Below are 12,031 nucleotides of genomic sequence, written 5' to 3' on the forward strand. Positions count from 1 at the left end.
CAACAGGAAATGATCCCGGGGGGGATCTCCCACTTCCCTCATTCATGGAAGAAGCCGAGAGGATAAAGGCTACGGTCCTCCCACGAATGCTTGTGCCCTTCCACGGAGAGGTGTCACCGGTTAACCTGACAGCTCGGGGACCCAGCCTGGGGGGATGTTATTTCTCCACTCGTGAATGTCATTCACAAGCCGCCAAGTGGACGCCCCCCGCCCCTGGCTTTGGAAATTTAATGTGTGAGAGCTGCATGCAGCCAGTGGTGTCCACATTTTAAAAAGGTCGATTGAGAAACGGTGGATGGTGGTACAGCTAAGGGCAGCCTAGAGGGTGAAGGGGGCGGAGGAAACAGTGGGGCTGAGGTGTCTATTAGGGGAATGGCGCACCGAAGGGAAGCGTGGTGGGGAGGGCATCTATTGTCATCAGCCAGAAAGCACATCTGAGTTTCATCTGTTTCCCTCCACCTGCCGCATGGGGAGCAGTCTGTGAATCGGGGGCTCGGCAGGCAGAGCTGATACCTGCATTGGCTTGATCAACCTGCAGCCGAGAATCCTTACCCTCCTTGCTGCCTGGTCCTTTGCATTTTCTGCTCTCCCACTTGGGGAGCATAAGGCAGACGCTGGAGTGATATTCAGAATGTGGGTCATGTTCTAGAAATCCATATTTGAAGCATTCCCCAATGCTGGGCTCCGCCTTCTCCTCCCGGGGCGTGTGGGTGGGTGGCAGGCGGGCAGACAAGGGAGCCAGCAAGTCGTTTCCTCGGGTGACCCATGTGCCCCCTGGTTTCAGCGGGACGCAAATGCGGGGTGCAGGCTAGACCCTTTCCACTGTGATGGATAAAAGAGGGACATGAAGCCCTTAGGAAAGGTCTCGTTCAGCCTGTGAAAGAATATTCTCGTGGTTCTGGGAAGGCACTGTGTGGGACTCATTTTTTTCTTTTTTAAACCAGACAAAGGGGCTGTAGTCTGCTAGGACATGCTTCTTGCCACATCTACCTGTCAAGCTAGAAATCCAATAGAGCAATGGGACTGCTAATTGATATGCAAAACAGGTCCAGGGTTCCTAGAAATGTCTAATGATCCTCTGAGGTTCCTTGCGAATGCAGAATTAAGACATGAACTACATGGGATGGGAATAAGAACACCAACCTTTTTACTTGCTCTTTTTTATTTCTTTTAAAAATCTACTTTGGGGAAACTTCACCGGTTTTATAATTTCAAAAAAAAATATTGCAATCAATGGGGTTTGTCTTTCACACACTGGATATTTATTATTAGAAAATAGTTTTTATCAGCCGGCAGTACCAAACAAGTTGAAAGGAGCGTGCTTCTCACCATAATTTTTTTTTTCCTCCTTAATGAAATTTAAATAAACAGCTCACTGTCGGGAGAGTCGCCACGCCTTTTTTTTTTTTCCCCTTTAAAAACGGAATAAATGAAGTTTAGTACAAAACGTCCTTCAGATATGCCTTGTTCTGCAGTTGTTATGCTGTCCCCTTAGTAAGAGAGAAGGAGATGGAAAAAGACCACTCAGGTTATCAAATTACCCCAAAGAATCTACAGTAGAAACCAGGAAACAAATACACTCACCCAAAACCAAACCCGTCCAAACCAAGAAACCAGTTTTAACATTGGCTTTTCCATGGTGATTATCATCTGACTTTAATATATATCTATATCTATATATATATATTTGAAATAGTAATAAAAAAGGAAGCATTGAATTGCATCTTTAGCAGGACAACCTTCCTCATCTGTCAAAGAGGTGTTGGGGAAACTCCGTATAGTATCTGCTCAATAAGCACGTTTGGCAACCCAGCAAGGATCACGTGATCGCAGCATCCATGATTCCAAGTGAAACCGCGTTTGCTTTCTTTGGGGTGGAGTCCGTTGCTCGGGGCGCGGTGCTGCCACAGCTCTGGATGTCCCGAGACCCACGGCTTCAGGAAGGGTTTGGGGGTGGCTCAGTGCATGGCCCCAGGGCAGAAACGTCCGGAACCCCAAACGACGAGTCAACCAACCAGCCACACGGACGTCAGACAATGGTCTCCTTTGAGTTCCTCTTGACAGAGTGGAGGCCCAGCAGGGACTGCTGGTTAGAAGGGACGCTGACAGACTTTGGGACGAGGAGAATCACTCTCTGATTGGTCCGACGCCATTCGTTGTACAATCGACAGTGGTACCTAAACGACACCTGGGGTCAGGAGAGGAAACAGAAGGGAGGGTTTCAGGTCAGCGGAAGCCAATAATCAACCCAAGAAACAAACAGGTCATTGAAAACAGCTCCGAATAGCTGGCGGCAGGAAAGCGAGGCAAGTCCCCCCACCGCCCCGGGCCACACCTCGCCGGCTGGCCGCTGAGTGTTGGGAGATAGGCACCGACCAGAGAACACCCCTGTCTGAACAGGGGCAGGGCTCCCGGGGTGGCTTCCTTTCTTCCCCCTCAGAGTGGAAACAATTAGGATATGACTAGGAAATGAGGTTCCTTCAGAGGCTGGATTTAGTTTGGGGATAGTAGCGTTTGGGCCCCAAAGCATCAGTTGTGAAGCAGGTTGGCTACAGACAGCCAGGCAGAGTAGGTACGGCGCTAACCTGGGCCATGTGTCTTTCTGGTCCTCAGCTTCCTCTCTGTTAAATGAGAAGGATGCTTGGGTGTCATGTCCCTTCCTGCAGGTTGGACACTGCACAATTCAACATTCAGACTGCCTATGACAGGAAGGGTACCCTTCAAATTGTGCCATGCACAACTCCTACAACTGTACCAGCGGGGCCCCGATAGGTGAGCCCCGACTGCCTGCAGCTCCAGCGTTCTATGGCTTCCGGTGGGATAAGCTTCGGCATGGGCACCAAGTCCCTGGATAAATTCTTCCTGGGCCTCAGCGTGGGGTAGGATCCACTTCCCTGGGCACCTGCAGTGCCTCGTGCCTACCTCAGCATGGCATCAAGTGCTCCGTATGTCAGTGTATTTGTGTCTCTCTCTCCCTGCTCCAGAAGCATCTCGACAGCAGGGCTTGGGTTGTATTCATCACTGCATGCCCAGCGCCCATCATGTGCCTGGCACTTAGGAAGTTGCTCGGTAGAGTTTGCTGAGTGAATAAATATCCTCCACTTTCTGATTGCAACCCTGTTTCAGATTTAAGCCTCTCTTATATAACCTACAACATTATGAGCAGTAAACTGATGGCCAATGGTGGCTTAACTGTGCCGACAAGGACTTGCTTCTCCTGTAAATATGCTGGAATGAGATACATCTGTCGTTCGTTTTCGAGAAGGCTGGCCTGGATGGACTGCCCGGGAAATTCAGAGTCTGTACTTCTGAAGATGCACGGACTGTCTTGAAAAATGGGGAAAGGTTCCAGTTTGAGAGCATGCAGATAACTAGGTAGGTGCTGGCAAGGAAGGTGCCTGTGAGCTTAGGCTGACAGATGACCCGGCATGGGCTGTTTAATCACCTGGGGTGGGTGTTACTGGGCTGACCCCAGGACAGGGTCCCTGGTGGTCACAGAGAGAGGGCTGACCCCATGGTTGGAACTCAGCATTTCTGGAAGCAGAGGAGAGCACAGGCCCTGGATCAGAAAGGGCTTATTGGTCCTCTGGCAGGATCATGCAATTCAAGGCCGCTAGCTTAAATTTCCGAGGCTAGAGAGCAGATGCCACAGGCCGAGTGCCAGAGATTTGGGTATGAAAATATAAGCTTTTAAACTCACACAGATGTGCTTTTCTCCACAAGGCCCTGAACATTGCCAAAATGGATCAGGTTTGGGTTGTATTTTTTTCCCCCAAGCTTGATTCCCGTGTGTCGATTCTGTCCCGCTACTGCTTGGTGCTCCTCACCGAATGGGGGCGAGGCAGCAGGGAAAGCCTGCCGCCCGGGGCCAAGAGCGGGGAAAAGAGTGGAAGGCAGACTCGTGCTGATGAGGAGCTTTGGCAGTCCAAGAAGACGGGAATCTGGAGATCTTCTGGGAAGGCTGGGTTTCAAATCAAGAGACGCTTCGTCTGTGTGTTAAGGAGCTGTGTGCGCTGGACCTCCGGGTAGGCCTAGAAGTGGCCGCGGGTGCATGCAGGGGGCGCCTTCTCCAGTGCTCTCAGGCCCGGACCCCAGGCCTGTGTCCCCATCCTCTGGCTAGTGGCTCCGTGACGCTGGGAGGGTTGCTTGCCACCCCCAAGCGTCTGTTTCCTTGTCAGCAAAACCTGAAGAGTGGTGTCTGAGAGCACACAGAAAGCACTCAGCACCGTGCCTCACACACGGTAGTGTTCTAGGCCTGTTATTATTTTTTTTTTTATTTTTTAAGATTTTATTTATTTGAGAGAGAGAGAGAATGACAGATAGAAAGCACGAGAGGGAAGAGGGTCAGAGGGAGAAGCAGACTCCCCGCCGAGCAGGGAGCCCGATGCGGGACTCGATTCCGGGACTCCAGGATCATGACCTGAGCCGAAGGCAGTCGCTTAACCAACTGAGCCACCCAGGCGCCCTAGGCCTGTTATTTTTGATGCGTTAAATACAGAAAAGAAGACAGGTTTGTGGATGCTCCTTCTTAGACACAGAGGAAGTGGGAGGACAAGGAAAAAAAAGCGCTGTTTCGCTTGCTCTCGGAGTGGCTGTGGGTCAGCCGCAGGCTGTTATCACCCGGGAGCTTGTTAGAACATCAGCATTCTGGGCTCCGCCCAGACCTAAGGAATCAGAGCGTGCATTTTAACGAGATCCCCAGGTGATTCGCAGATCCCTGCAAGCCTGAGAAGGCTGCTGCTGACAACCCCGGGAGTCAACGACTTAGCTGGTCTCTTGGTTCCTTGGCCAGGAGGCTCGAAAATCAGCCCGCTTGTTCAGACAAACAAACGAGGTCTTATTATGCATTCATCTGTCTTAATTGCCGTTAACCATCACAGTCTGCAGGCAAATTCAATCAATGAAAAGAAAGCATCAGAAGAAGATGACTCCTTATTGGGGAAAATCAAGGAACTTGGGCCTAATGCAGACGGGACCTCAGGTTTGCAAATGCCCCGGGCTAATGCTGAGCCTGGGCCAGGAGCTCCAAGACCACTCCCTTCCCGCAGTGGAACAGAATAGGAAAAAAGGAGGGTTGACTTAGAGGACTAAAGAGGCAGCGAGGGAAGAATAAACAACAAACCAAAAAGAAGCTAGGACAATTGTAACGTTAGGAACTTGGTTTAGATATTTCTTAGATGTCCCCAGGGGGAGAGGCAGAGGGAGGGAGAGGGAGAATCTGAAGCAGACTCCACGCCTAGCACGGAGCCCGACACGGGGCTCGATCTCATGACTCTTGAGATCAAGACCCGAGCCGAAATCAGGACTTGGATGCCTAACAGACTGAGCCACCCAGGCGCTCCTTAAATGTCTGTGTTATGGAGAGAAGAGGAAGAAAGAACACAGGGCCACTATTCTAAAAATGTTTCTTTTGGGATGGTTTTCTTGAGGTGTATTCATTTCTTCATTCAAAGGATATTAACGTGGGCAAGATCCACAAAGAGCTGTAGCCACGTGGATGGGGCAAGGAAGGATTACATTAGCATCCACCTGTCCCTGGCAGGGAGGTGACGGGCTGTGGCCTAAGGTCTGCTGTAAAGTCATAGCAGGGGGTGGGAAATCGCATTACCTATTTTTTATTCTGCCCTTTCTCTCTGGAGGTTATGGTGTGATCGAGGCCTACTGATGGGGCCAGGGCCTCGTCTTCCCAGAAACTGGGCCCAGTTCCCCAATCTCTGGCTACACCGAGCAGGTGGGCTGTGTGTGAGCAAATGGGCCTCAGAGAAGGACCGGACACGGGGTCACCCTCAACACCCTCAGGCCACCGCGGGCCGTGTGGGCTGTGGCTCAGCCAGCGTGCACACGGTGACCCTCGTTGGGCAGCGTCCTCCCAGAGGTCTCCCGACTTTATAAGGAGACTTCAGACAACTACCCCATGGGGCTGGGAGTCAGCCAGAGGAAACAGGTTGCTCCTTCATTCCATTCCGGGCCTTAACCAGTTTCCATGCTGGGTGCTGGTTGTTGCCTCGGTGATGTAGTGAACGCAGGGTCTCCCTGCAGCACGGCACCCCGGTCCCCTCACCTGTCAGCATGAGGCTAATTATAAGTGCCACCCTAGGTGACTTCTTAGTGCCGATGATGTCTGTCCCTGGACCTCAAATGGTTTGTGATGTGGGCAGGGATGTTTCCAGGGCACCCCTCCCTGGACTCGCGGGTCCCAGATGCAGGCTTCCACAAGGCAGGTTCCAGAAGGCCCAGTTCCCCGGAGGGCAGCAGGGCTGGGTGTAGACTGCAGAGGTGCGATGAGGTGGGGCTGTGTGTCCCCCTTCCCTGCGCCCGCGGCGGGGCCCCGCCAGGAAGGCTGGGACTGACACAGTGTTTGTTTATCTAAGACATTTTCACAGCATATTCTCCCGGAGCCTGACAGCTTGTTTACAATGGGTTTCTGCCGGAGGGCACTTTCCAAGTGCTGTCAGCTTCTGAGTTACGGCTCCTGCCAGGGCGGCTCAATACAGCATTTATCTGGGAGGGACTTAGCCCGGATTCAGGAACCTCTGGCTCAGGGGCTCCGCAGCGCAGTGTCCACACCCGGCAGAGGGGAGAATGCCTTCCCTCCCCTCCAGCAGCTTTGCCTCTTGTAGCTGGCTGGGCGTCCAGAGGAAGAAAGCCCCATGCCTATATTGGGTGCTCTAATAAACGTTCCTGAAGGTACCCCACCTAGTCCTTACGGGTAGCCCAGTGACCCAAGGGCTGTCACCGTTCCTTCACTTTCTGCATAAGGGTAAGGCTGATCAGAGAGGTGAAGTTCAGAGTGACACAGCTCTTAGGATGCTAAATCTTGGGTCCGACCGCAAGGCCTTTGGATTCTAATGCATGCGCTTTCCACTACACGGCCCTGCCTCTTGGAAACGTTTCTGGAATGAAGTATGTTCTCAGTCTCCTGAAAGAGCCCACTCCAGGCACCCTTCCCGCCCAAGCCCCCTTTCATCTGAGATGGGAGATGAAACAGGATCACATCCGCTTTCCCCGACGAAATCTTTCCCTTTCTTCCTCCCCCGGCCACCTTTTCCTCTTTCCTAATAGGTGAACGTACGCTTTACAAAGCAGGTTTTCCTTTTAAAAGGCCTTGAATTGGTTTGAAAGCCCAACACTTAGGTTTACATCTTCAACCATCCTTCATCCTCCACACACGTCTAAGAAAAATCGTAGACTAGCAAATCTGTAAACATGGTAAGAACTGACAGTTATTTTCCAGAGAACTTTCCTCGGGTGCTCTCTCCTTTCTGTCCCTAAGCAGCAGGGAGGCTGGCGGGATGGGCACTGCTGTCGTCCACACTTTACGGACACAGATGCTGAGGCTCAGAGCTGTGGACTGACTTTTCCAAGCTGGTGCAGTTGACTGGGAGTTAGTGCTAAAGGTGATTTGATTTCTTATTCTAACCCTCTTCCCATTCCCACTGCCTTGTGACGTGTGAGTCCGCTTCATTGCTTGATTCACAGTGAATCGGGACCCACTTGGGCAGCAGACTTTTAAAGGAGGCAGTCATACTTCTGCTGGTGGTGGGGCGTCATGAGGCTGGGAGCAGAATGCCTAAATCCACCAGGGGACTCGGAGAGAGTTCGAAGCATCAGAACGCCCCATCTTTACCAAGGCTGGAGCCACGTCCCTCTTACTGAGACTGACGTGTGTCTCTACTTACCCCCTGAGCCTCCCCCCACCCCCAGAGGAGGTACAGAGCTGAAGAGTCACAGGACGAACAAGAGGGAAATGAGCTGGGCAGGGGAGGGTTATGGTCGGCCGGGGAGGAAAGGGCACGTGTGAGTGAGCGCTAGAAGCTTCCACATGCTGACACTGTGCCACGGGGTAAGAGAATGGTACCTCTGGACAGGAAACACATATTAAGTAACCATGGCACGTGCTCAGATTAGAAATGAGCAGGCACAGCAGAGTCATGCCAGGAAGCAGGGCGTCCGGTTTCTGAAATGAGTCTAGAGGGGGGTGACCGTCTTCCCCGCAGCTCCCAGAGGGAAACAGAAAGTGAGATCAATGCTGTGCCAACCGCTGCCCAAGCACTCAACTCTCTTCAGGAGTTAAGTGAATGAAAACAACAACAACAACAACAACAACAAACCCAGACGGGTTTAAGAATCCTGCCTCGTATACAGCAGGAACGCTTATTGGGAAATGGGTTTCTTTGGTGGCGGCTTCTCAGCTAGATAAATTGGCCTTTTTATGGGCAGCGGAGTCAATATCCCAACACACAGAATAATCATGCGGCAAAACACAGCCCCACGTCCAGCCAAGACTTTAGGCTGTGTCCGGGAGTAAGAAGAAAAGAACCAGCAGCAGGACAGTGGCAGCCACAGTGGCCAAGTGCATCATTCCTAATCCGCTACCATCCCAGCGAAAGTGGGGAACATAAACCAGAGAAAGAAAACGCCGTGCCTCGTCGCGGATGGCATCCCAGAACCCTGGAGGAGGGAAATGGCTCTGACTGATGGGCTCTCAGGAGCGGGGGCTTTTTCTTTCCTTCACCTGCTCTTCCCAGCAGCACACCCGCGCGGACACGCGCCCGCGCCCGCGCCCGCACATCCACGCGCATGCACGCGCGGTCACCACCCCCGTCCCGCGCCCCGGCCAGCACCTGCAGATCTGCCTTCCGCCGGGCAAGCGGGCCTGTGGGGGAAGGGGAAGGCTGCACCAGCTGGGGGGCTGCCGGCTCCAGTTACCCCGAGCCCCCGGCCCGGGGGCCATACTTACTAGTGTCCAAAAGAGGTAAATAGTGAAGAGTGCCACAGTGAGTGCAATCAGTCCGACGGCCTCCAGCCGACTACTAAAGTGCAGGTGGTCCACGGCGCCCCGCAGGCAGAGCCAGCCCGAGATGGTGGCCAGCGGCGTAATGAACAAGAAGCACACCATGTCTCCAAACAGGGTCCGCTTCTCATGCTGGGGGCCCGGGTTTCGGAGCCACTGGCGGGGGGAGAGGGGGAGACGGAGAAAAGCAAGGTCAAGATTAGAGGCCGGCGTGGAGCGGAGACACAGCCCTCTCGAGGCTGCCTCTGTCTTCCGAAACGGGACACGGGCGCTTCGGACCTGTTCTGAGATCACAGGGAAGCATTAAGGGCTCATTTCCATATCCCGCCCCACTGGATAACAGTGATTATTGATAATACTTTAACATGACGACAGTGACGATGATGATAAAAATCGTGATTTTAAAAAGTGTCTTTGCTGTTTTTGAAAACAGTTCAGAGGTTATTATTTTGAACACTGACCCTACGGGAAGATAGGATATTATTTCCAGAAGGTAAGAGTTGAGATTCGAGAAGTGCTGGCCAAAGGCTTCCAGTGTCTTGACCCGGGGAATGTCTGCAGGAAGGGGTTAACTCAGCAGGCCTGGGTTGCTCAAACCGTGCATGTTCCCCAGAAAGACCCGTTTTCAAGATTGGCTCTTTGGAGGTGAGCTCCAAGTCCTTGCAATATTTTGCCTTCTATGAGTGTCTCTGTATGCCTGAGGCCCTGGGCCGTATGGTAAGAGTATAAGGAAATCATTTATGTCAACAATGTGATTTATGCTGAACACCTATGTTCACTGTGGGGGGCTGGTGTCTGAGGAGCCCGGGGCAGACAGGCAGGCGCTGTATGCCTATGTGACTGACCCCAATAAACACCCTGGACACCAAGGCTTGGGGTGATAATACTTGGTATGTGTTGTCACAAATTGTTGCTGGAAAAATTAAGCAGATTTGTGTGACATTACTTGGAGGGGACACCTGGGAGCTTGTGCCTGGTTTCTCCTGAACTTTACCCCCTGGACCCTTTCCCTCTGCTGATTTCACCTGGTATCCTTTTGCTGTTATAAACTGTAACCATGAGGAAAAGAACTTTTCTGATTCCTGTGAGGCCTTCTAGTCAATCATAGGAGCCCAAGGGTGGCTTTGGGGATCCCCCACAGACTGAGACTCATGTGACTCCATGGACTCAGTAATGCCCCTCCTTGTGTTAGGTCCCTGACATCCTAACTGTATTGCCCAATTTTCGGGGCTGAACTAGCCCCAAAAAGGGTAGTGAAAACTTTGTGCTTGTTGAAAGACCAGTCATGAGAATTCCTACAGGATGGGAAACAGAGTTGCTGTGCTCCCACTTAGGGAATTGCTGAAAGCTGCTGAAATGTTTTCCATAATCCATTCTGGGGAAAGTCGTGCTTACATATTGGTGTTGGTGCATAACGGTAATGAGGCCTGGGGGCTTTTCTTCAGATTAGCACTGCAACTTGTCTCCCAACACTCCCATCCCACTACCCCATGTAGTACTAGCGGAGGCCAAAGGGTTCGGAGGAGAGGCTCAAGCACAGCTGATGGGGTGGGAAGAGACGCGGGCTAAGTGTCTTCCATCTTGTCCCATAAGCAAATGGGGGCTTCGCGGTGCCGTGGCTGGCCCCTGAATGGGAGAATTACGGGCCGCTGAGCAGACACTCCCGGTGGCCAGGGCTGAGTTTCCCGCACAAGCATTGGTGGGAGGGAAAGGAGCGTGACAGGGGACACAGGACGGGGTGGTGCACAGTGGAGGGTGAAGGGGAGACCATGTTCCAGGGCAGGAAGAAGAGGCAGAAAGAAGAGCTGAGGAAAGGGCAAGCGAGGTGAGGACAAAGCAGCAGAAGGGCCAGCAGAAGCCTCGGGGAGTGAGCAGAAGAGACAGGAGGTAAAAGGCAGGGAGGAGGTTTTCCGGGAGGTGCCCGGCCTTGAGTGTCTGACTGAGGCAAACGTTAAGTGACCCGCAGTGCCTAGCACACCACTTTCCAGGGACCACCCACCTTACAAGTGTGCGGTGAGGCTGGAGGACGTCAACCTCAGCTCAAAAATGGGCCCGAGTAAATAGATCATGGGGAGATGACTTGTCTCTGAATAGAAATAAAGCAATAGAAAAATTTCACAGAAATACCTAAGTGATCAAGTGCAAAGGACAGTGACCCTGCCACACGTTGTCATGTTACCCCACACATCTCAGCAGCTTCAAAGAAATTCAACAAGCTCTTATTAATTAACATTTTCTTGCCTAAATACTGGGACTATCACTATGACGGGGAGAGTAGAAATCGGGCGTGATTCTCCTAACTTTATGGAGGCTCAGCAAGGTTAAATGATTGCTTCATGTGATTTAGGGGTCAAAGTGAGGAGAAGACTCAGATTTCTCTACTTTTGCTCAGATGTCCTATCTGTAAAATATTAGAAAAATATTAAAATTACAAGATGTTCAGAAATCCAGATCCTTAAACAATGTTACCCAAATTGCAGCAACCTGATTGCTCTTGCAGACGTGCCCTGGAAAGAGATCTGGAACCCTGGCCTGCCTTTCTCTGTGTCCTCGCTTGCCGGAACAGAGTAGATTCTCAATAAATATGCTACAGATGTAAGCAGACAAGCTGAACCTCCTGGCAAAGACTTTTCCCAATTCCTTCTGCTGGAGAATTCTGAATACATTTTATGAAAATTAATTTAGTATTTTATTTATCTATGTGGCCCTCGAAATGACTCAGGTGTGGAAGGAAGTAATTACAAATCATTGGTTATCTCGGTCTGGTGTAAGATAAATCACAAAGGCGAGATTAGCATTACTACTGGTTCCCAGTTTCTCATTTTCTAATTGTTCGTTGATTTTCTGTATTCCTGAAAAATTTCCAGGCCTTTTTATATGTACATGATCATCTAATATCTGGATTCTGCACATTATTAACTATATATATATATATGTATTTTTTTGGCTTAGCTTACTCTTTATGTTATTTACTCCTGGGTCATATTTGCAAATGAAATCATTTGTGTTTTTTGTTTGTTTGTTTTTCAAGTAAGCTCTAAGCCCAGTGTGGGGCTTGAACTCACAACTCTGAGATCACTAGTTGCATTCTCTACTGACTGAGCCAGCCAGGTGTCCCAGGTGTGAATAGGTAGTATTATGTTAAATAGGTAGTATTATGTTAAAATCTGTGACTTCTTCAGAACCCCAAGTGTTATTTTTCTCTTACACAAATGCAGGTCCCACAAACAAGACCAC

The 12,031-nt window shown here is 51.0% G+C and overlaps 1 protein-coding gene across 2 annotated transcripts in view; it reads right to left on the reverse strand.

Moving 5' to 3' along the window:
• Positions 1-1,239: 1,239 nt before the first annotated feature.
• The window catches only part of MARCHF3 (membrane associated ring-CH-type finger 3), a 131,523-nt gene continuing 120,731 nt past the window's right edge, over positions 1,240-12,031 (reverse strand). For both annotated transcript variants that reach the window (XM_028103426.2, XM_028103427.1), the window contains exons 4-5: positions 8,741-8,950; positions 1,240-2,188 (exon numbers count right to left, since the gene is read on the reverse strand). In XM_028103426.2, the coding sequence (XP_027959227.1) occupies positions 2,030-2,188; positions 8,741-8,950 (369 nt within the window). In that variant the 3' untranslated portion in view covers positions 1,240-2,029. The remainder of the gene's footprint in view (positions 2,189-8,740; positions 8,951-12,031) is intronic.

Source organism: Eumetopias jubatus, unplaced genomic scaffold (assembly GCF_037043125.1).
Source record: "Eumetopias jubatus isolate StellerSeaLion01/CBP00866 unplaced genomic scaffold, mEumJub1_p1.0 scaffold_5, whole genome shotgun sequence".
Taxonomy (NCBI): Eukaryota; Metazoa; Chordata; class Mammalia; order Carnivora; family Otariidae; genus Eumetopias; species Eumetopias jubatus.